Raw genomic sequence first — 25,359 nt, forward strand, 5'->3', positions numbered from 1 at the left:
GAAAGGGGCAGGGCCCGGATATATCTTCTCCAGCCACTCTGACACTCCAAAACCAATGTGCTTTCTGTGATTTTGACTCTCCACCTCCCTCTACCACTGGGACAGGGCACATTCGCATTTTCTCCAACACTGTCAACAATAGCTGTTGAGTAGATGACACCCAGTAGAACTGGGCACCAAGTTGGCCAATCTTCATACCGGTTAGGGATTCTCCAATCCAAAATCTGGCCTCAGAACATATAGCCTCAGGTGTGAGCTGGTGGGGAGAAGGCAGTGACCACAAGGGTGCTTGATTCTGCTTCCTGGTCTTCTGAGGTAGCAGAGGCCAGGAAGCCCACAGTGTGAGACCCAGGCCTGCCATTTATTAACTGTGTGATCTTGGGCACATGAATTGCTTAACTATGCCAAGCCTCAGTTTCATTATCTATAAAAGAAAGGTAAAAATATTGTTTCAGGTAGTGGTTATTAGAATTCATGAGAATAAATGGCAGCTATTATTATTTATTCTTTACTGTTGTTATTTGATTTTTACCTCCACTGAGCTTAAAAGGAAGGTATCCTTTGGAATAGAAATTTGGAAAGAGACTTATAGGGAACAATATTTGTGGGGGAGGGAAGGGAGAAACAGCTAAGAACTAAACAAAACAAAACAAAAAAAGAAGAGCGTGCTCAGTGAGGCGTTTTAATGACGGCACTGCCATCAGAATATTTATGAGCTACTCCCAAATTCTCGGATTCTCTTGAGGAGGAGGTAAAATTCAGGTAAAATTAATGTCATCTCACCAAAGCCTGTCAGTAGTATTCTTTAGGAAATGGCTCATAAAACTTTGAGAACTGGGCACCAAATTGACATCTTCTGCTGAGGGTGATGGGGTTGGAGGTAAGGATAGGGTGGCAGCTGTGGTCTCTGAGTCTTTAAGAAGCCATGTTGGCAGTGATCAACCCCTCCCCTGAAATCAGCTTCCCATCATCAGTGTCTGACCCTGATTGAAATGCCTCCTATAAACAGAGGCACCTCAGCATGTCTTGCTAGTGAGAAGTGGGCCAGGGCTACCTCCCCACTGCTCATCTTGTTGCCATCCTTGGTGTGCCAGATATTCCCCATTTGTCCCTCCAGATGCCTTCTACCCTTCTTGACCTGCCTCTGGGTTCTGGAAGGCTGACCTCTAAATTTTATATATTAACTAGTACTTTTAAAAAGCCAGATGCAAAAGTGGGTTGTACAAAAATGGATACACACACCCACACACAAACACCCACGCATGTGCATATGTATATGTATGTGTGTGTGTATACTTGTTTCAAGCATTATCTTTGAAGAATATTAGTGTTTGCTTCTAGGGAGGGGATGTAGGAATTAGCAATATAGGGTAAAAGGGAGACCTACGTATAAGTAAGTATATGTATCCCATGACACTTTATGTTTTATTATGTGCAAATATTTATTTTTCTGGTAAAAATATTGAAAGCATATGTATGAGAAACAGAGAGTAAAGAGAGAACCCAAAGCTATTTTAGGATTGCTTATCAATGAAGGCCCTCATATAAATCAATAAACCTGTATTGTCATCCTGCCCTTCCCTAGCTGGGAAACTGCTGCCTATGCTCAGATGGAGTTTGGTAGCCTCTCCCAGGAGTTCCCCACACGATGCAATCCTGTGAGGCCTGTCAGCAGGCAGAGTGATATAGGAGGCAAGTGGCCGGTGAGCGGGGCCTGCTCCAGCCCCCAGCTGTTCTGACCTTGTGTGCAGGACAGAGCGAAGCACCACACACCAGCAATTCTGGAAGCTTCTCTCTGCTGTGTCCCGAGGAGGTGAGGGCCGTGAGGCCCCTTAGGGATGGAGGTCTCCCACTTTATCTTGATTATTTAACTGAAAGAGTGCTGTGCTGTCAGCACAATAGTTATTGAACGGATACATGAATGATGAATGACTGAGCAAAGTGGACAAATGAGAGTTTTACATAAACATATTAGCAGTCACTGGCTGGAGGATACTGGGGAGGGCCAGGGCGTTACTCCTCGTAGTCTGAGACTAAGATGTTTATCCCAACTAATCTCTACATTTAAGGAGGAAACGGGGATGAGGAGGGTTCATCCACTGATTCAACACAATTTTGTGGAGCACCTACTGTAGCCAAGTCTCTGTGCTGGGTGATAAAAACACTCAGTAGCTCCACTAAGGCACCTAAGAGACTTCTGTGGGCCAGCCTGGGAACTCGAGTCCCACAGTGATAGAAACAGCAAGTGCAGAAGTAGGTTGGCTTCAGAGATTCATGAAATTCAAGCTCATGGAAGGATTTGTCTTCAAATTGTTTGCAAAGACAGGAGATCCTGATGAATCTGATTTTTTTTTTTAACTTTGTGCCTCTCAACCAAGCTTCCCTGCCCGCCTCCCCTACTCCAGTGTTCTGAAAGCCAGGTGAGGTGTTCTACTGCTAACATCAAATAAATAGCACTCCTCCATTTCCTTGTTTCAAAGGAAAATTAAGCCAGCTGATAGGATTTTCTTAGCTTTGAGTTTTTTCTCCCTTGAAGATTTCCTAAACCCTTGTTACTAGCTATGGCTATTTCACTCTAGAATTTTTTATAGCCCAATAGCTAGCTATCTGATCCAGCAGAAATTTAAATACTAGTTATTTTTATTATCCGTGAAATGAAAAGACTGCTCATCCAGGGATCGTTAGGGTTTCCTCTAGCACCAACACGCTGGGCTCCACTGCTGGTAGGGGCTGGTGACAGTGTGATATTTGGCTAGATTGCTGGGCCTCTGCTGAGAGCCAGGACAGCCCGGGTCAGCCAGGCCCCAGGGCCTTGGGACTCGCTGTGACCCAAAATCCTGCCTTATTGTGCATCCAGAAATGCATGTTGACCTTTCCTCAGACAATAAGAGCAACTCCAAGTTGAAAGAAAGTGAAGTTCAATTTTTCACACCTTGTGTTCTCTTGACAGTTCACAATCCCGTGTGGCAGCCCATTTCATTAAAAGAAGAACCCTGCACGAAAGTTCTTCTGTGTTGTACTTCTTAGTGAAAGTTCATGTCCTTCCAATGTCACGTGCTATTGGCAGTATCTTGCCCTTCTCTTCTCTGCTTTTCACAGAGGGAGTAGAAAAAAAAATGGCTGAGAGAAGTCATTTATACTGGGCTTTCGAATGAACTTGGGAACTTCCTTATAGATGGAAGAGGTGCTGGAGGAACCTGTATCTATCAAGATAATGACACTGTTCTGTGAAGGTCAGACTGAGGCAGAGAGGGACGCTGGGTTTCCCTGCCTGGAGTTCTGCTCACTAATTCCCAGAACTGAGTTCTTGGATGAGACAACCGATGTCCTCTACGACCACTAGCAGAACTACCACTGTTTAGATTTTCCTTGGAGCAGGTGCATAGTTATATTTTGAGACATACCAACCTTTCCTAATACATCATCATCATCATCATCATCATCATCATCATAATAACAATTAGCTACTTACCTATTGGGCTCTTACGATGGACCTGACACTTTGCCATAATATATGAATAAGTGGAGGGCTTATAATAGTCTTGTTAGTAAACGTAAAGATAAGAGAGAGCAGAGAGATTGAGAGAGAAGTGAGACTAGACACTGGGCCTGCTTTGCCTTCTTGATTCTATATTTCAAACTCCTTTTGGAAAGATTTTTCTGAGTTTTGTTTCTGGTACAGCAATGATCTCACTGCTGGTAAAAACACTGCAATGAGCTCATCATTCTTCTTCATTTTAGATGTTGTCATTAACTGGGAACTCTGTCTAGTGTCAGATTTTGAGACTGTTTTAACGCTTACGAGGGTGTGTGTCTCTGTGAGAGAATGACTGCCTTCGCCAGCCTCCAAGAATGAGTAAGAAGAACCACTGAGTCCGGCAGACACTGGTGGGGGTTTGCTGCTGGCCCAGGGGTTAAGCAATACTTTTGTCTAGCAGAGGTAGTGAGTAATCCAGACGATAATTTCCGACTTAGAATGCACTTTCACATAGAAACAAGGCTTTAGGAGGTGACTTCATTGTCAGACTAACCCCAAAAGCACACTTAACTTATCAAAACTGGTATTTTAGTGTCAAAATCAGTTTTCATAGTTGTGTTGGGAAATGTTGCTTTGGTGTGTGTGTGTGTGTGTGTGTGTGTGTGTGTGTGCACGCACGTGCAGCTGCATATTTGTGTGTATAAAGTGTCATTCAGTGAAAATGACAAAGTAATTCATGGTAAAGAGTGATGCAGAGATGATAATAACATCATATAACATTTTAGGAATTCCCTGAGTTAACCAGGCAAATACTTGGCTACTTAACCTTTAATGTGACAGAGGAACAAGCTGGACCTTGAGCAGGTGGCATGTACTCGGCACATCTATATATGTTATCCCAATTTAATCTTCACTTAATTATAAAAAGCTCTATGAAGGAGGTAGAGTGGAATTATATCAGATGTAGGGTTAGATTCTAAAGTCAATGAGTAAAGTGAAACTTATATAGAGTTGAAAAATCCCCTGAATTACATATAAGGATATATGTGATTTGATTACAGCCTGGAACAGTAATAAGTAAAGATGTATGATACAGTAATATGTCATATATTATAAAGAGTTCAAACTCAACATGTAATTTTAGGTGCTGGGCTTATTTGTAGGCAGTCATATATAAAAACAAATACTGAAAACTTCTTAACTAAATATATAGATTGAGACTATATATTTCCATTTGCTGAAGTTTATGCTCCACTGTATTATTATCTCAAATTTATCAATAAGGAAACTTAACTCATAAAAGTTAAATATCTTGTTCAAGGAGACAGAGCTGGTAAGTGATAAAATTAGAATTTGAATCTAGGTTGCTCTTACTTCAGAGCCTGTGTCTCTCTTCCTAAATGTGCTTTGATTTCTAAATCATTGTCCAGTAAATGACTCTTTGAAGATTACTTATAAGTTAGAATTTGCCTGTATTTATATGTAATGTGTTACATATAATATCTGCATACGCATAAACCCTCAGCACTGTGTCTTGTACATATGTGCTAGAAATTCATGAACCTGGAACATAGTAGGAATTGAGTGAGCCAATCATAATGGACAAAATAAGAAATCCAAATGAACACCAGAATGAGAGTTAGTCAGTTCTCTCTTAGCAAACACTCAGTATTTATTGTCAATACCCATAACCCTACTGTATGTAACAATACTTTTCATTCAACACACGAAATTCCTGAGACTAAAAGATGGTCATGAACAGACACAGAAGACACTGATCCTTATGAGGTGTAAAGTTGGATTGGTGTCTTATGTTTAAAACCCCAAACATCTCCGATATATACATTGTTCCTCCATCCATCCATCCATCCATCCATCCATCCATCCATCCATCCATCCATCCATCCAATAGGAGATGTACCTTGTGTCAACCATCATGGCCAGAATTTTTGTATATTAAAATATAAGAAATACATTCATCAATAATTTAGGAATCTATACTAGTTCCCAAATGCTAGAAATGATTCTTATTGAGCAAAAGTTTGAACTTTATATCCCACCTGGGGGCTTTTATGATATATTATTTTGCATTGTAAGTCCATTAGGAATTGTCATCTTTTCATTAGCAAATCTCACCTGAATTATTAGTATGGTTTAGTTTTTTAACTGGTATATTTCTTCATATGAATACAATGATATTTCTTTCAAAATAGGTGTAAGGCAGACTACATGAACTGAGACAGAACTTCATCTCTGTGCCAATAATGGATGAAAGTTGCTTTATATTGTATTATCATCAACAAAGGTCAAAGCTTTGCAGTCTAGAGCATCTTCATTTAATTACAAAGTGCACTGGCCGGGGGTCCGAGATTTCAGGGCTGAGCACCACTTGCAACCACTCACGTGTGCTGTGAATCCCATGGGTGTTGGCAGTGGGGCCATCACTTACCTGTAGTGTTGAAGCCAAAGAGGAGAGGGCAAGACACGGCAAAGGCCAGCACCCAGACGATTGTAATCATGAGGGCCACACGCCGGCAGGAGCTCTGTCCTGTGCCATGTTGGTAGTGAACTGGCATGACCACCGCGGTGTACCTGTAAAAGGATAGGGAGAGGAGATAGGCATGATGAGGATGGATGGGGGAACTGTTCAAAAGACAAGCTGAAGGAGATTGCTAGAGAAATAATCAGGTTGATAAATGTGGCAAGAGAAAAATAATTTTGTTGGAGAAAGAGAAAAGGTGAAGATAGTAGAAAGGTTGAGATAAGATAGATGAAGGACTCACTGAGGGGGCTGAGCAGAGAAATGGAGAAAGAATAAAAACGTTAGCATAGCAGCACTGGGTTGCCAGACAGCTTCTTCGCCGGGGCTGACTGATGGCCCAGCATATCTGAGCTCTGGATTCACCACTCTGAACCGAGAAGACTTTGGTTCTGGTGTGTGTCTTTACTTTCTCTCACAGTACTTCAGATAATGATAGAACTGTGCCCAAAGTGGATGATTGCCCCTGCTTGTATCCTAATACAAATTCTAACCCTCATAGTGACAATTATTCCAAGTAGCAGAGATTTTGAAAATAGAGATGAGTAATATCCAATGAAAGCTTATTTTAAAATCCGGTTTTCATGCCGACTTAGTCTGTTTGGGCTGCTATATGAAAAATACCATAGACTGGGTGGTTTAAACAGCTACCATTTATTTGTTACAGTTCAGAAGGCTGAGAAGTCCAAGATCAAGGTGCTGGCAGATTCAGTGTTTGGTGAAGACCCATTACCTGGTTCATGGGTAGCTGTCTTCTCACTGTGTCCTTGGAGAAAGGGGCAAGGAAGCTCAGTGGGGCCTCTTTTCTAAGGGCACTAATCCCATTCATGAGGGCTCTGCCCCCAGGACCTAATCGCCACTCAAAGGTCCCACCTCCTAATGCCATTACTTTGGGGGTTAGGATTTCAACATATGCATTTTGGGGAACACAGACCTTCAGTCTACATCACATGCTTTTACATGGTCAAAGCACAGTTCTATTTTTGTTGGATGCTGTTGTCTTTTCTACGGCAACCCCTCGCACATATTTCCAGCAACTTGTTAGACTTATCACCTGAACCATTGTTCCACAGTCATCTCAAACACAAGTTATCTGAAATAGATTTCCCTATCTCCCCACATCCCTTAATCTGGTTCCACTTCCTGCCTTAAGATATCCACACCTAATACTCTGGCCTTTTGACTCCTCTTTGGCCCCTCCACATAATTTTCTCATTCCTTCATTTAACCTTTCATTCATTCAATATTTATTGAGTCCCTGCTATATGCCAGACCGTAGATGGGAAAAATAGAGATGTGCATATTGGACATGGTGCCTGTCTTATGGGGCTTGGAGTTGAGTGGAATGGATGTATCAAAAAAAAAATTTTTTTTAAATATAAAATGAAGAGTATCATGATAAAAATAAGTTAGGTGACATGTTTGAGGATAATGGAGGCTGTAAAAAAGGGGCAAACCAGCATAGACTGGGCAGGAAAATGAGAGGGGTAAGAGGGACCCGGCTAAGAGGTACGGTAGGGGAAGAACATTGTAGGCAGAAAACAGCAGGTCCTGTAAATTTACCCATTATGATGTCCCTGTAGAATGCCCTCCCACGGAATGTAGACTGAACTTGTGAATATGATGCAATATTTTCCCTATGATTAGATTACTAATCAAGAGACTGAGTTAATCAAAAGGGAGATTATCCTCAGTGGGCCTGATCTAATCAGGAAGCCCTTAGAAAGGACTGGGCCCTTCCTTAATTCAGAGAGATTCAAAGCGTAAGAACTTATCCTACCGGTTATGAAGGCGCAAACTGTCATGTTTTGGTAAAGGTCATTTGGCAGAGAATGGCAAAAGACCTCTAGGAGCTGAGAATAACACCTGGTTGACAACCATCCAAAAAGTGGGGACCTCACACCAACAATGGCAAAGAACTGAATTCGACTGACAACCTAAATGACGTTGAAAGAGGATCCCAAGCTCCAGATGAGAACACGTCCCAGCGTACACCTTGGTTTCAGCCATGTGAGACCTTGAACAGAGAACCTACCTACACTATGCATGGACTTCTGACCTACAGAAACTGTGAGATAAAAAATGGGTATAATTTAAGCCACTAAACTTGTGATAATTTGTTCCACAGCAACAGAAGAGACTCTTGTCTTTGTTCAATCTGTTATCCCTTCTTCCCAGTCCTCTTCATTTTATAGAGAGCGAGCCCTCTAGCGTTGAACATATAACAGTCTTACGCCACTCAATCACGTGCTCTTCTGCATGCAGTTGTCTTGCCTCATTATAGAACTTGCCTCATGACTGGAGAGAGAGAGAGCTCCAATATGAGTTAAGTTACTTGATGGCTCAAATCATCTTCTAGCCTTGGTATTCCCCATAGATCCTTGTGCAAAGCAAGCAGTAAAGAAGCTATTGCTTCATGGCCTCATTGATCCTGAAGGCCTCCTTCCCCATAAGAGGATAATTCTTGTCTTAGCCAAGCTTAGGAGATCTAACATGCACGGCTGAGTCTACATATGCTTCAAGTTTTCTTTGTTTTCTTAGTGTCCAGGGAACCTGGAGGTCAGATTCAGAGCAGCAGCCTCCTCAGGCCCTCTGTGTACCTCAAGGCTTGGGGCTGAGGAAGGGAAGGCCAGCCCCCGGGCTGGAGGGACTGGGACAGTGCTCCCTGAGGCTCCTTCGATATGTGCCACCCTTGCCTGAATCATCCGCCTTTTGAGCATCTGGCCTTAGAGTTCATGCATTAGCATTTGTATTCCCCAACAAGCAGCTTGAGAGTCAGCTCTGAGGACTGAGATGGAGACAGACGCTGCAGGACTTGACCTTGGCACTATGGTGTGACAGAGGTGGCTTCTTCTCAAGGAGGAGCGATAGAGGCCCTTATTTAATAAGGTCAAATTAGGATTCCACCACCAACCCTATGGGAGGCCCATGACAACCTGGTTCCCTTCTCCTGATGCACACACATTGTAAGTCTTCCCTTAAACCGCTAACTGGGCGATGAAGGCGCAGGGCAAGTCGCACCTGGCGTTCCTCCAGGCCTCTCACTGTCCTCAGGGCTTTAGACTCTCCTGGAGCAGTGAGCTGTGGCTTCAAGCCAAATATGCCTACCAGGGGCAGGCCCTCAGCAGCGATCCCTGAGGCACCTTGGAGAAAAGACTGAGCCTTGAGTCTTGCAGCTATCATGGCCAAACAGCGGAGGAGGGTTGGGAACGAAAGGTATGACTCACTTCCTTCTGTCCATACCTCAGTTGGGCCACGTTTTCCATTTACATAATGTCCTTTGATGTGAAAGAGCCTGACCATCCCATACGTTCAGTGGTGTGCTGCTAAATGGCTCACAACTGTCTCTCCAGGTGAAAAAAGCCCTAGTTTGTACCATTTGTCAGTTCCCCTTGTATAAATACTCCTACTATTGCCCATTTCAAGCTACAACAAAGGTTTCATAACTGGCTCAAAAACTTCTTAAAATGTTGCCAATCAGCATTCACTAGCCATCACCAGCTGTCTCCAAGCACACCACTGAGAGTCGCATACTTTCCTAAATATGTTTTAATGTTCAGCAACTCCTTGGAGGTTCCTGTTAATTGAATAAGCCAGCAAGTGTAGGTAACACTGGCTCCATGTTATGAAGGAGGAATCAGAGACATCGAGAGGTTACATGATGAACCAGAGGTCACACAGCTGATCGTGGCAGAACCAGGTCTCCCACCTCTGAGACCAGGCTCTCTCCTGGGTGGCCCACTCCCTCTCAAAGGTCTGTGGGGACAAGGGCTTCCTCAGGAACGGTGCTATGAAGGGTGGTTTGTACTTAGGTAGAGAGAGCTGTGGCTGCCCAGAGCTGAGTTTCCCGGTTAACTTGATTCTATTACTTGCCTGGGAGCCCTGTTAAAATACATATTCTCGGGCCACACCGCTGGATGTTTTAAGTGCTTCCGAAGTGAAACCCGGAAATGTGTGTTTTTGACAAGCAAGTGCATCTTACCATTAGACAAGTTTGAGCAAATCTACATGAGGGAAAATTTCTGTGTCAAAACTTCTTGTTACTTGGGTTAAAAGTGAGAGATGAGATTGCATGAGACTAATGTTGCCACTGTTACATTACATTTTTTTCTAATTATTTTTTTAAACATGATTAAACCTTTAGAATAAACGAGGCCCCCAAACTTGCCTCTAGGAAGTCTGCCATAGGGCTGAGACACAGAGGCTGTTCCGGAATTAGCCATAGGAGGGCACCATAATGCAGCCCAAACTCTGCCAGCTCCGCCGGGTGAGAAGTTCATTGCTCACCTGGGGGCTCTCCAGGCCCTGTAGGAGGCGGGGAGGCAAAGCCGGGCGGGAGAGGGGGGACCTGGTTCCTAGAGCACTGCAGGGACTCTGAATTCCCAAACAGGCTGCGCAAACTCTGATCTCCTTCGAAATCCATCGCAGACGACCGAGCGACCGCGGGCAAAGGAGGAGTAAGGCTTGGCTGCAAGCGGGAGCCTAGCCTGGGGCCGCCCCCGACGCGTGGCTGCTGCGCTCACTGCGGGCCTGCGGACCCGGCCAGCCGCCCGCGTCGCTCCCTCACCAGGCCCTCTCCCCTGGGGGTTGAGCTCCGAGCTCGCTGGGCCCTTTCTGGTGTGGCTGGAACACGGGCAGTGGGCAAAGTGGTGAAGTCCGTGGGCCTTGGAAAGAGACCGACTTGTGTCTGAATCCGTTCTTGCACTTAACTGCGTGGCCTGGGCCAAAGATTTGGCGTCTCATCTTCCTTATCTGTACAATAACGTTTCAGCTCCATAGGGCTGTTATGAATAGTGAATGCGAGTAACTCTGTGAAGTTTTTTTTTTAGCACAATGCCTGGTACCTATTAAACATTAAAAAACAATATCGTTATAATTATCATTATTACTGTGCTAGCCCAAGGGATCTGGGATTGTTCGTTATCAGTGAATTTATGGGTAGCTCCCTTTATTCCTGATTATCAGGGAACATTAAATTTATTTATCAAGCAAGTATGGCTTTCTATGTGCCAGACAACTATATGAAGATAGTAATTCATTTAATTCTCATAACAATCCTTTTGCTATCGTTACCACTAAACAGGTAAGGAAACTGAGGTCCAGGGAGGTTAATTGTCTTGCCCAAGGTCACATTGTTATTAGGTGGTCAAGCTAAGATTTTCAGCCCAGCTGTGTGGCTCCAGAGCTAGGGGCCCTGGAATATGGCTAAGCGCCTCAGTGGAAAGCAGTGTCGGGAGGAGAAAGAGGCTGACTGAATCCCTCTTCCTGCACCTACCAGCTGTGTGACCTGGGCAAGCTTCCCTACACGGTCTACCCTAAGCATCTGTATTTGGAAAATAGGGATAACACACCTACCTTGCTGGGGTGTTATGTGGGTTAGTAATAAGAAAAAGTGCTTCATGCCTGGCACATAGTACATGCTCAATAAATGGCAGCTATTTCGATTGTTGGTGCTTTTAGAACCAGGCAAGTTAGGATGAGCACAGAGATAGCCAGGGCATGAAAGGCAAAGGAACTGTGCCTTGTCCACTCCAGGGAAATAGCACCTATGGAGCTGGGCTGCCCGCTGGGCCAGAGGTCCCTCCCTGGGTGCCCCATCCCCACCTCCACCTGTGAAGGGTCTACACATTGGAACAGACAGTTCTGCCAGGGGAGGTGGGGCACTCAGTTTCTAGTCCCAGACCTGCGTAGGATCCCAGGCAAGCATGTAACATTTCTGCACAAATGAGTTAATCTATGTGACTCCCAGTTCTGTGACTGGGGTTTTGTGGGCTTGTCACTCTATGGAAGGTCTCAGGATCCTCTCAGAAGTCGACCTCCACGGAAAGCTCTGTCCCAGGGTGGGAGGTGTGTGCGTGTGAGTGTGTGTGTGTGTGAGCTGATGAGGGTGCCTCTTGAGGGAGCTGGCTGCGGGGGGGCTTGAGAGACTGAGCTGGGTGGGAGGGCCTGAGTGTACCTCCCGCCTGGGTTTAATGAGCCTCAGAGCTCTGTGAGGGCTGCTTTTCACCACCTTTTATTTCATCAGACAGGGGGCTCAGTAAATCTTTAGTTCTGTGTCCCCTCAAGGAATTATTGAAGGAAAAAGCTTCTTGCAAATGACTGGAAAGCCCTTTGCAGCTTTAAAGTGCTTATTTAGATGCAAACTAAAACTCCAAGGTGCCTGTGACTCATCTGGTACCTATTGTGCTCCTGTGAAGACTCCCAGATGCGGAGGCCTGCCTGTGTGATGGGTGCCATTTGAGAGCCACTTAAAGAACTCCCCAGTGAATGAATTTGGTTGCATTATTCCAGGGCTCCTTGCAGAGGACTCGAATTCTCACTGTTCGCATCCTGTTCTCCTCTGACACTTTCTCAGCCCTGTCCCTAAGTTAGTTCTGACCCAGGGTCTGGTGGGAGGGGGCTGGCCCACTGTGGAGGCAAGGAGCCAAGGGGGTGGGGGCTCGTACTTACCCACTCTGCTTTTTAGCAAAGAAAAGGCGGCCTTAATCCAATTCTTAGGCATCCAGAGCGATGCCGAAGAATCTAATGACAACAGGGTTACTTGCTTTCAAAAACCCTTTCATCACTTCCTTTTCTTTCCTATGTCTTAGTACCCTCTTATTACGGACCAGGGCTTCATGACCAAAAAATGCTGAATCCATTTGGTTTAGTTTGTCAGACTGGTGACTAGCATTGTGTGAAGACCAAAGGTCTGCATGAATGACTACATTTTTAATGAATTGACCAGTCATTTGGCATCACATGAACAGAATTTCATGCTGTGTACTGCAAACTGCTGTGAAGGATAATGGAGACAGCTTTTCCAAGGCCAATTTTCATTCCTAGACTAGGGAGGAGGCTCCAATTTGAGGTGTGGTTAAGATTCGTTCATATAGAAATGCAAGCCAAGAAGGGAGCGTCCTTCTCCCCTGGGATCTAAGGCATAAGTGGCTTGGCCCTTCAGCTTTCTGGTAGGTGAGTGCTATGCTTTCTGGGAGTTTTCCTGTATTGGACCGATGCCAATTCAGGGTTTATTCTTGGTGGTTGTGTCTTAAGTGGTGAAAGTAGAAGTGAGTGTTAAGTGTGGCTGCTGCCCACAAAATGGTGCTCTTGTGCAAATGAGAAAAAAGCACCCTCTCCTGGCGGACTCAAGGCTTGGCAGGTGAAGCACTAGCTGAATTTGGTTCCCACGCCCTAGTGTAGGGCACGACAAGCGCGGCCTCACCTACCAGCCCATGCGTGAATGTGTGTGTAGAGTGTAGAAGTGCACGCTCAGGGGCGTAGAGAGTAGGGTCAGGAGCCAGGAGGCTGGGAGGGGCCTGTCCCAGAGCCTCTCCTAGAAGCTCTCTTTGTTCACTTCTTCCCTCCCTCCTCCAGGACTGGGCTCCCATTCTCTTCCATTCTCTTGTGTCCTTTCTGAAGGTGCGGTTTTTTGTGGTATAAACATTGGCTACCCTCAGGCAGGGACCATTCAATTCGGTTTAATGTTCTTTGTTCAAGGTTCTGTAATAATCACAGCAGGGAGACTCACAGGTGATAATGAGCTAGGATGAGTAGAAGAGTTTGGGGGTGGAGATGAAGACGGAACAGATCAGATGCTGTCTGTTACTTCTGGAACATATTTATGTAATAAATGTCCAGAAATCACGCAAAGCTGAAGACGTAACAGATCAGATGCTGTCTGTTACTTCTGGAACATATTTATGTAATAAATGTCCAGAAGTCACACAAAGCACTCCTTCCTCCCTCCTTTTACCAAAACACAAACAGAGTAGTAACAGGAAATTTTCTTCCTGACCCAAGTCAGCTCACCTTTCATCCTTGTCCCCTGTCTCCCAATTAGGAATCACAAAAGCCTCCAAAGATGGTGAGAAGGCAAACCCCAAATCCTCTTTAGTGACCTGGGGGAAAGGACAGGCTAGGAAAGCTTTTGGAGAATTATTTCTGTCTTGTCACATGGGTTTCTTTTCACCCACAAACCATCATTTAAAAGAAAGAGAGGAAAGAAAATGTTCCAGTGACAACCTCCACGCCTCAGTGACCCCGGTGCCCTGAGGTGCAAAGCCTGTGTCTCAGGTACAGCAAGAGCAGCTTCCCCACCTGGTCTAGGCTGCCTCTCTCCTAAGCCAGGGAGGGGGATCACAGCCCTACCTGTCGATGCTGATGGCACAGAGGTTCAGGATGCTGGCTGTACACATCATGACGTCCAGGGTGACGAAAACGTCACAGCACACACGGCTGAAATTCCAGACTCCGCCTGTTACCTGGGCATCAGAGATAAGGATGTTAGTGTTCTCCCCAGTAAAGGGATGACAACCTAAGTGACTCTACTGCCTTCCCTAGGCTGCACCCTGTTGGTACATCATCGTGACCAAGGGCAGACAGACATCAAGGGGATGCCGGGCTGCCCAAGGCTGGTCACCCAAGAAAGGACAAATTCACAGAATGTTAGAGCATTAGTGCTGGAAGGTATCTTCCAAATCAACAGGTCGGTGTTTTTCAAAGTGTGGTCCACAGTGGGGTACTCATTAAAGATGAAGATTTCTGAACCCTTTCCTGAGTCAGAATCTCTAGACCTGGGGCCCATGAATCTTCATTTTAAAACGAGCACTCCCCTCCCCACCCCCAAACATACCAAGGTGTGAGAATCACTGATCTAGTTCAAACTCAGGAGGCAAGTCAGGAATATCGTGGTTCAGTAATATGCCCACAGATGCCCAGCGGGTAGTAAATGACCTTGGGTGACCGCCAGATGTGTGCACTGTGCCCATACTGCCTCTCTGAAGTCCTCCAGGCAGTGGGGAGTTCACCGTGCACCCAGAAAATAAGCTGAGAACACATGTTTCTTAAAACTTACCTCCAAAATGAAAATCTATCCGGCTTCTGGTTTTAAAGCTTGGAAGTGTCCTGGAACAAAATCTCTAAGAACCTAAGTCTGTGCCAGGGTGCCTGCCTTTGCCACCTGGGTCCCAGTCACCAAGAGGTGGGGAGAAAGGCTGGGTCCAGGAAATTGGACAGGGGCCCAGGTCCTCTCTGCCACTCACAGAATCAGTGAGGATGGTTCTGACCTCGTGCATTTACACATGTGTTCCAAGCTCCACAGCTTCCAGTAACACTTACAAAAAGTCAGGAATTTAGGTAATTTAATTTATATTCTAGCACGTTTTAATTTTATTTAATTTATTTTTACATAACTTGATTGTACCAGAGAAATGTGTCAGGGATTGCCACTGTCAGAATGTCCACAGATGCCATTCTTGGGCCCCAAGGCTGTTGTTCATTTGCCAGCTTCCTGCCCACGGTGCTGCCACCATGTTCTCTAGGAGAAACCTATGACACTTTGTGTCCCTGGCAGTAGCTGGGTGTCCCTGCTGGGTAGACCCAATGACGAATTAAGAGGAAGGGAGAGTGAAAACTAGGCACAGTTGCCTCTGAAGTAGCTTCTCAAGGAAAAAAGAGATCTCGTTGAAATGATAGTGGGTAAGCATGATGCTGTCCATCACTCTAGTTTTTCTCATCCAAGAATCTTGTTATACAACCAGGTCGCTTTACTATTCATGCCTGTTTTATCCCATGAAAGCAAAGTCTCTCAACCCATCCCCTTACCTATTTACTTCTTTCCCCTTGGATTTATTTCCTTGTCAGCATTTGATTTTATCACTATATTTGGTCATCTCCAGACTCTATTTTGGGAAACTCTGACGAAAGATATGTTGTTTAAAAGCGACAATGACAAGTTCAAACTAGCTATGAAGTCCTAACTTTTGCTCATTTGTTTGTGGATTCACTTTCTCTAAGTTCAACCATTTGACAATGTATAAAGGCCTAACTAATATGACTTTATAGGATTTCTAAGAGTGAAATACTTTTCAAAAGGGAGATGTGTAGTCGTAATGACACAATGATTTAAGGGAGCTAGGAGAATAAAAGATAGTTTTGCTCAGTACACAGGATGTTGTTTGCTTTAAAAGCTTCTTGCAAAAAGTTGAATTTTGTATACTAAATCTCATTTTAACATACATGTACTATGCAATTTATGTCTTAAATTGGCAAAAAAACTACTCCCCCCCCAAACTGTGAGTGCCTGTTTGTATCTGTGTCTTGAGGGTGCAAAGTAGGTGAGAGGATAGGTAGAACAATAGCGAACTCCAGTGCTTGCTGGGTGTTCGTTCGTTCATTCATTCATTCATTCATTCATTCATATAGCAAGTTCTTGTAAAGCTCCTAATACTTAGTTCATAGAAGGAGGGTATGTTATATGTTTTAAGAGGTTTTTAAAAATGTACTTCAGGCTCTGTCCTTGAGGAATTTATAAGATTACTGGAAAAGCAAAGGATTCTTAAATAAAAATAACTAGAGATCATCATGAGATCCTAACAATGTTAATACAATCTCACATTTCTTGACAACTTGCTCTGTGTGGATCATTGACCCACATGACCCATTCCAGGAACATCTGTAGCTTTGAAACTTCAGATTCTGAAAACTGAATTTATTTTTGACCGTATGTGCTCTTACAGTTTTTTGAGGACAAATTATGCGCTTACTTGATAGGAAATGAAACGCCTGTTACTTAACTCTGTAAGAGCAGAGACTTGTACTGGTTTGCTGCTGCGCCCTTGGCTCCTAGAACAGTGCCTGGCGTCCAAATGTATTCCGAAAGAATAAATGGTCTCTGACACAATCTGTATTAATACTAATAACTAGCATTTTTTGAATGCTCACTAAGTCTTGATGTTCTGCAAAGCATTTTATATACATGGCCTGCTGATGATAATCCTATGAGAGGGGACTACTGCCATCTTCATTACAGAGAAAGAGACGAAAGCTCTGAGAGGTTCAGCACCTTGCCTGAGGTGGCACAGCTAGTAGAGGCAAACAGGGCATTGGAGGGTAGGCTGTTCTATGCCCTGCTATAAGGAAACGTCAAGTGGGGAGGGGGCAGTTATTGGAAAGGGGTGGAAATGGGTGAGCACTAGGGGAAAGGAGAAAACCATGTCCTCATCAAGGATTTGTGTGTGACAGACTGCTTCATTTCCCTTCTATGGAAAGAGACACCCTTCTTCTGATTGCCTCCATCTCAGGGTTGCAAAAAGCAGTACAAAAAAACAGTGGTGGCTGTTGACTTTGGGGCCTAATGAAGGTACACACCTGGCAGATTTCTTTGGTATCGTTTCTTTAGTCCACAAGGGCCAAAGCCCTCAAGCTGTCCTCTGGCCTCCGGGCCCCCACTGTGCCACCCCATTCTGGCTATCTTCTCTTCCTTTCTCCAATTCTGCCATCAAAATTTCTCTCCTTGATCTCAGCTAAGTGATGAGAAGAAAACAATCTGATTAGCTGATTAAAGTAATTCCCATCGAGGTGCCATCACTTAGCCTTCCCCAGAACTTACTCATTAAAATGAATTTCTGATTGGTGGGATGTGTAATGGAAATACTTGTTTTCATTGGAGTTCTCCACACCAAGCAAGTAATGGTTAAGTTATGAAGAAAGAAATGCAAAGGGCCAAGACCATGTAACTCTCACCCATTATCTTACAGCTACCCAAAGAGGTAAATATTATTTCTAGTTTATAGATAATAAAACGGAGATTGAGAGGGGTTGAGTAATTTGTCTAAGGACACATAGCTAGTAAAAGGGCTGGAATTTCAAACCCTTAATATTAACCATTACTCTATTTGCCTCTCAAAGGCCAGCGCCTTAACACTCACTTCTGGGAAGTGGGCAATTTAAGTCCATTCTAATAACATAGGAGGGGGAAGAGTTGGTGTGTGTCCATCCATCCACCCATATATCCAGTGTTTACTGAGTGCCCATGAGAGGCCAGATACTTTGCTTGGGTGGGCATGCTGAAATGAATTAAACCTGTTTTTGTCTCCAAGGCCTCGGAATATAGTGTGTGCATGTTGTCGGGGGAGGTGATGTGTGAATGTGTGGGGCTGAATTGAGAGCCCGGGAGATACACACTAAGAAAATAACTATAATACAATGTGATAAGTGTGACAGTGCGGTAAGTAGAAAGTGTTGGGAGAACACAAGAGGTAAAGTGACTTTTGAAATTAAAGCAGGAAAAAAAGGCAGAAAAAAATATGATTGATTTAAAACTCTTTGAAGACATGATTCTACCTTTCTCCTGAATTCTAATGAATAACTCACTTCAGAATCATATAACAGCCAGGTGGTGTTACTCTCACTTGCTAATGAATATAACTAACTCCCTTTGGCAATACAGAAGGTGAAAGTGAGTAAGCAAGAAAGTGTCTTCAGGTACAGAAGTTGGCTATTCATTTTTAACAGACACAGCCTATGGCAGCATTCCCCAAATTTACTGATTATAAGGCAGCATTTCCTAAGTCACCTGAGGCTCTTGTTAAACAAAATGTTTCTCAGGCCCCACTCAGTATAATACGTTCCTCCAGTGATTCCAACTGCCTGGGAGGTTTGGGAAAAGCTGGTCTGGAGGGTATAGGGGACATGACATTATTTTTAGAGATGGTTGTCTTAAAGCAGAGCTCTTTTAAGCAATTTTTTTGTTCTCTGGATCTCTTTAGCTTCATGGTTGGTCACCTTCTCAGAAGAATGTGTTTGAATGCATACAATAAAATATAATGGATCACAAAGGATACCAATTATATTGATGTATAGTTGCCAAAGTATTTTAAATATATGTGCTTCTTTAACAATGCATTAAATGACAAGACTTATCAGCAGGTTCAAAAGTCCCGTAATTTCAAAGTACTGATGAATATAAATGGTATTTCAAGGTGTCTACAACAGCCGTCATGTGATTTGAAAATATAAATATCTGTGATTTGTACTGGTGACATTAAGGATTTCTTCTGTTGTGGGTTGATGCCTACTTTCATAATGGATGGAAATGCTAAATTTCAGATTAGTGAAAATAAAGAAGTAATTTTATTTATATCCAAGTTGAAGGATTCCCCAGATTAAGAACTCTTAATAAAAGTGTAGCTATAAGGGATGGATTTTTAGTTGTTTTGGGAAACTGTAGCTGTAAGGGATGGATTTTTAGTTGTTTTGGGGAGATAGCCAAGGGCAAAGATGGAATTACTTCTCTAATTAGCCTCTTCATTTCATTTTTTGTTTGCTGCATTTGGATTTCTTTTTAAGGAGGGGATTTCTGGGGGTTCACTTCTCTGAATTCCAATTTGCTCATCTGTGAAACGGGGTTTTTATAGATTAGTGGTTCCTAAATGTCAGTTTGCTGCAAAATGGCCAGGTGGCTGCACAAATCACTTGGTGTGGGAGTGGGGCTAGGGCTGGGAGGTTGGTTACAATTACTGTTCTACTTGGTAGCATCTGGGGTAGACTCAACTGTCTGTATTTTGCACAAGAACCTTCCTGTAATGAAAGGTTATCTTAGAACTGGTCAAAGTGTAGGTGCATAAGAATCATGGAGGAGCCCATTTAAAATGCAGTCTCTCCTTTATTTCTAATAATCAGTATTATTACAAGGCCCAAAGGCTCCTGTCTCCCAAAACAGTGCTGCTCTTTCCTGTCATTACTATCTGACCTTGATGACTCTGTGGTGAGTTTTCCTGCCTGAACCTACCCTGCTCTTTGTTTTTGCTTGTCTGTATTATTTAACCCTCGAGTCCTTTTTTCCTCTCCATACTGAGACCCAAGTACTCTGAGTTTAGTATTCCAAGCGTCCCCCTGGCTACTTATATTGCCTTTCTGCCCTGATATAAGTGCATTAAACATCACAAAAAGTGCTTACCCAAGTGGAACAAAATGTGATGGTTGTGCTTGGAGAGGAAGCCCCAAACAGAATGTAGCTTCTAAAGCAGGAAATTAAAAACTTGAGAGGGAATCGGAGATGAAACTATTTGGTATGACACAGAAAAGGGTTTTTGAGAAAATGCTGCAAACAGAATAAAAGAGACAGCCAGGCCAGGGCACTCGGGAATATAACTAATCTGAGGTCACCTGCATGGTTTTTATCATGAACGTCTCTGCTAGGCCTGGGGACAGAGAAAACTGATGAGGGTTAGTGAGTGGCCCCTGCTCCTTCTTCTGTATATACTGCTTGAGCCCAGGCTCCTGTTGCCTTAATGATGAGAATGCTATCTGGGAAAGCTACTGTGGTACAGACTTGCTCACTGTCCTCTTCTTTCTTTCCAATAGTCCTTGGATTCCACTGGGAATCCATGAGATGCCCGAGCAGTTGATGTGTTCCATGGAAATAACACAGAGCTTGTGCTAAACCAACTCTTGCGTTCAGTGATCAGTTCAGAGAAAATGATGTGCCGTAAGCCAGGCCAATCAAAGTACACCTTCACACTTCTACTAGAAATTCTAAGGCAGATTTTCTCTCTTGCTGGGAGGGGTGTGGTATGCACATGGGAGGCCTAGTGCTTTCTCTTTGCTTACAGATAAGGCCAACATATGGAAGAAGACAGAGCTGAGAGAATTATAGAGAAATGGAGCTGGATCCCTGTTCCAACTGTGCCTGCAATCCACCTTACCACATGTAAATTCCTGGTGTGAGAGCCAGTGCATTCTGTTTAGTATTCAAGTCAATTGGAATGAAGTTTTCTTTTTCTTACAGCTAAAGGTGTCTCAACTGAGACATTTATAGATTACACTTTTTAGTACTCAAAGCACTTCCTCAGTTGATGACCATTGAGCCTAACAGCAATCCTATGAAATAGGGAAAGTGTAGTTGTCACCTCCATTTTATTCACTTAATTCCCACATCTTCTGACTCCCAGTTCTGAGTCTTTTTTATAGCACAACTCTGTGTTGAAATGACATTCATCCCTGTGAATTTCAGCAAAAGCATGATGCTACATGACATTTTATTGCCTACCTCACAGCAATTCCTCACACCCACATATTCTTTTTAACTAAAATCCACATTTTCCCATTTTCTTTTCTATCCTCCCTTGTAGCTAAAAGTGGCTATATGATCCACGTCTGGCAAATTAGACTTAAGTGAAGTCCTTTAGGGAGCTGTTTCAAGCCACTGCAGGGAAAGGGCCTTTTCCTCCCTTTCTCTGCTGTTCCCACCCATCCTATATTTGAATATAGACATAATACTGGAGTGATGGCAGCCATCCTATGAGTAGCACAAGGAAGTCAGCCAGTTCGGGAAGGCTGGAACGTCTGATTCTTGACGACATCATGGGGCAGCTGAACGAACACCAACAATTGCCTCCCTCCAGAATTCTGGTTATGTGAGAGATGTAACTCCTATTCATCTAAGCCACAGTTAGTCAAATTTTCCAATATTTACAACCCAAACATTCCTAACTCATACATACTGGTGTCTGGCGAAAGGAGCCAGTTTTCCTTTGAAGGAAGGTATCTGGCCAATATGAGCCAATACTTCCTTCAGAGAAAATGAATGTATTCAAATAAAAGCTCAGGAAGCTGTGAATTTGGCTGCTCATTTGGCCCCCCACATGGTGTTCTTCTCATTTCTGCCCTATGCTCTTGGAGGCCGTTAGCCTACAGAAGTCTCTGTGGGCAATACTGCATCCTTCCCTCTTTCCAAAGGAGCTCTTAGGTATAATTATGCAATTACTAGACCAGCTACTCAAACTGTGCCATCCTTAGGCTAAGTTAGTGAGAGTCTGCTTTGCTCTTCTTTGAGACACATGGATTTACATGTTCACAATCCCTGTAAGGGCTCAAAATGCTGTTTCTCTGGTTAAGGTACCTCATCTGCTGCTGAGGTCCAGCGAAAACAGGCAGGTATTTAAGACTAAGAAATGTATATACTGGGGTGGGGTAGGGAGACCTGGTCCTTTGGACTAGAAACTTCTAATATCTTAACTGGTTATCTGTTAATAATGGCTACTTTAAGTCATATTTTATCTTTTACTAAAATAGACCCTGAGTGGACTGTTGGAGAAAGTGATATAAAATATTAAATTGCATTGACTAGAACCTTGAGGCAAGTTAGAAAGGACCAAAAAGAGGTCCCGAAACCCATTTCTCAGTGGAAAGCTGTCTTTGCTTCTCTGCATCTTCTTTATATGATTGTAGACTAATTTGACCATGCTCCTGATTGCTAAACACCTACATCAAATAACCTGTTGGACAGAGGGCCTGTTGGTTTTATGAGGGGAAACCAAGAGCTCCACCAGAATTCTTCTCATGGGGAGAACCCATAGATCCAACCTGCAGAGGGTCCATTAAGCCTTTGGCAAGATTTCACGCAGGCCTTTTGCAGACTCAGTTGCTCTTCTATGCTCAGCAGTAGAATGGGGGCATCGTGTATATTGGTGGGTGTGGCGAGAAGGGGCTGCCATGGTGTCTAGTGTGGAAAAGTTACAACATCCATCTCCTATATCTGTATCTACAGAGATTTTCCACTATGGTCCACCCAGACTCCTAGTAGCCATCACAAATAGACAGCCAGAGTTTGCCTGAGTGGCTTTTTTATAGACACCAAAAGCCCTGGTTTTATTTCAGAGGCAATTAAAATGCTTATTAGACTAAAAGTCCTCTTCCTGCATTTGTTTCTGACATTCATCTTTCTGGAAGACTTAAGAATCCTTGTAAAGTATAGAGATGGACAGAAACGCCTTGGGTGGTGGTGGTATAATGAATCATTGACTAATCCATAGTAGGTTACAGCACCTAAAGTCTGCCTCACTCTTGAACAGAAATATCACATATTTTTAACTCCTTTTAGTCTCGTTATTATTGGAGGTTAAAAAAAATCATTGTGACAATAGATACAGCAACAAACGGCATAAGCAGGAATTTCCCATCTAATGCATACATTGCAGAACACATTCATTTACTCATTTATATATCAATTATTTATTTAGCACATATTATTTGCCAGGTAGTATGCTTGGACTACAGGAAAAAAACTCTGTATTTTGTACTTCAAAGATGTCTCAGCCTAACTGGGTTGACAGAAAAGTCAATAATTACAAGACCCTGTGCCATCAGGATTATCTTAACTGGGAAGAGTAAATATGTATTTTTTCTCTGAGTATTTCCTTAGCCTTTAAATCTATCCCAATCAACCTAGTTCTTCTTTTTTTTCTTTTTATTTTCTTGATTTCTTTCTTTTATGTCTCCCCACTGAGATCGTAAGTCTAATTTTAGTCCCCAGTCATTCTTTAATATGGGAATGAGCCTAAGCAGTCTATGTTCAAGGATTTTGCTCTCCTGTGATATGTCATACTTAATTAACTGCCATCTTCACTATTAATATTAACTGCGATATTAATTTGATGAATTTTAATTTCTATTAATCATAGAATAATTTTGATCCTTCATTGGATACCTCTTTAGAATGATACACAGTGCAGAGGAGAAATATTAACAGTATATTAAGATGTCCTTAAAAAACTCTTTAGTAAGTTGCATGTGTTCCGGTAAGAGTATATGTTTCTTGAACAGATAGATATAGGCACCCCTATTTCCTTGTCAGCAAATGGGTGTTTTGTCTTGATCACCTCCTGCCTCTGCTTTGTACTTTCAAATGAAAATACCGTCAAATTTAAGAAATTTTTCTCTCCAAAAAAAGTCTCCAAGGTTTGCTGCATTATCTGAGTTGTGAGTGTTGTGTACTATTAATGCAGGCATCAAAAACATACATTTGAAGGTTTGGTCTGTTCCTCTACAGGCTGTGGAGAGCTGGTTCTCAGGAGGAAAGAGCCGAGTCTGAGGGCAACTGAACCATCAAAAGAATTTTGATCTATTTGCAGACTGTTCTTTCTTTCTTTTCCTCTCACTCATTAACATTTTTTGTCTCAAATTCCTTTAGCCCTCCCTACATCCCACCTTTGTTCTGTATCTCTCTTGCACATCCTCACCCCTATGTACATTGAAACATCGATGAAGAGGCCCACTGGACTGCCTCCCCCAAGCCCTGACATCTCTGAGATATGCCTGGCACAGAAAGTAAAGTTAGCACGTTTTTAGGACAAGTCCCATCACTCAATTCTGGTCACCTGGATACTGGAAGCTTGGGAACAGAATCATTCCCAGATCCCAGGTTCTGATGTGAGCAAGAGATGCTGGATAATGGCTGCTCTCAAGACCATCAGTTTTCTCATGAAAAGAAGAATGACAGGAGCTCTCCATCCTTCCCAAGTCCCCAGATCACAACAGGGAGCATTTTGAGCCCAGAAGGCCAAGCGATCAGGGAAGACAAGAACAAGCATGGTCACATGGGCAGTCCACACCTGGCCTCACTCACCTCCAGGTACACGACCCAGGGCATGACCAAGGTGGCCACCAGCAGGTCCGCCACGGCCAGGCTCACCACCAGGTAGTTGGTGGTGGTCTGCAGGACCCGTTCCCTCAGCACAGCCACACACACGAGACCATTGCCAAAGATGATGGCCAGGATGAGTGCACAGTAGGAGAGGGCATAGTAGGCATGCGGGCGGGCCCAACTGGGGCCCGTGGAGTTGTCTGCCCCACAGGTGGAGTTGATGTGGCCACTCAGTTGACTCAGAGGTGCCATCGCCTGGAGGGAGAAGAATGACCCCAATGGGTTTCCTAGGAGGAGACAAAAAACAACGATGGTAAAATAAGACGCTTTGGAGCTGGGCTGCTTGCGTGTATATTTTGATTTATTGCTTCAACAAATATTTATTGAGCACTTCTTATATGCCAGGCACTGTTCTAAGCATTGGAAATATCGCAGTGAACAAAAGGGATAATAAAACTCCCTGCCTTCTTGAAGCCTTCATTCTGGAGGAGAAGACTAATAAACAAGACAAATAAAGGATGTAGTATGTTCGCTGATGCTATGTATTTTGGAGAACAGTAAATCAGGGAAGGGGACAGGAGAGGGTGAGAATCATGTTTGTGTGAGCAGGGTATCTGAGGGTAAGTTTTAATTAGGGTAATCAGGAAGCCCTCATGAAGGAGGTGACAATTGAGTTAAGACCTGAAGGACCTGCAGAAGCTGACTGTGCAGATATCTGGAGCAAGAGTTCTCTAGGCAGAAGGAACAGCAGGTACAAAGACAGGACAGCTGGCCTGTGAAAGAAACAGTAGGGAGGCCAGTGTGGCTGGAGCCAAGTGAGGCAGGGGCAGAGCGGAAGGGCATGAGGTTGAGAGGATGTGCAGCGCTGTTGGAAGAACCACGCTTGGACTCAGAGTAAGACGGGGAGCCATTGCAGAATTAGAATCCCAGCTTCACCACTTCCTAATGCTGGGGACTTGGCCTTGTTACTTCACCTCTCTGAGCTTCATTTTCCTCCTCTATAAAATGGGGAAATGATGGAAATTATTTCCTTAGGGTTTTTGTGAGACTTAAATGAGCTGCTATACTCGTATATGTGAGACATTGAAAACCATATCTGAGACCTAGAAAGCTATAGAAGTGTTAGCTCTTTTTCTTTTATTGGTCTGTTTCTCT

General features: G+C 43.6%; 1 protein-coding gene across 1 annotated transcript in view; it reads right to left on the minus strand.

Annotated features, from left to right (window-relative positions):
* DRD3 (dopamine receptor D3) overlaps positions 1 to 25,359 on the minus strand; it is a 38,804-nt gene that overhangs the window by 7,654 nt on the left and 5,791 nt on the right. The window contains exons 2-4 of the mRNA XM_081075079.1: positions 24,187 to 24,491; positions 14,148 to 14,260; positions 5,928 to 6,070 (exon numbers count right to left, since the gene is read on the minus strand). Of these exons, the coding sequence (XP_080931205.1) occupies positions 5,928 to 6,070; positions 14,148 to 14,260; positions 24,187 to 24,456 (526 nt within the window). The 5' untranslated portion in view covers positions 24,457 to 24,491. The remainder of the gene's footprint in view (positions 1 to 5,927; positions 6,071 to 14,147; positions 14,261 to 24,186; positions 24,492 to 25,359) is intronic.

The sequence above is a fragment of the Rhinolophus hipposideros genome (genome assembly GCF_964194185.1).
Source record: "Rhinolophus hipposideros genome assembly, chromosome: 2".
In the NCBI taxonomy this organism is placed as follows: domain Eukaryota; kingdom Metazoa; phylum Chordata; class Mammalia; order Chiroptera; family Rhinolophidae; genus Rhinolophus; species Rhinolophus hipposideros.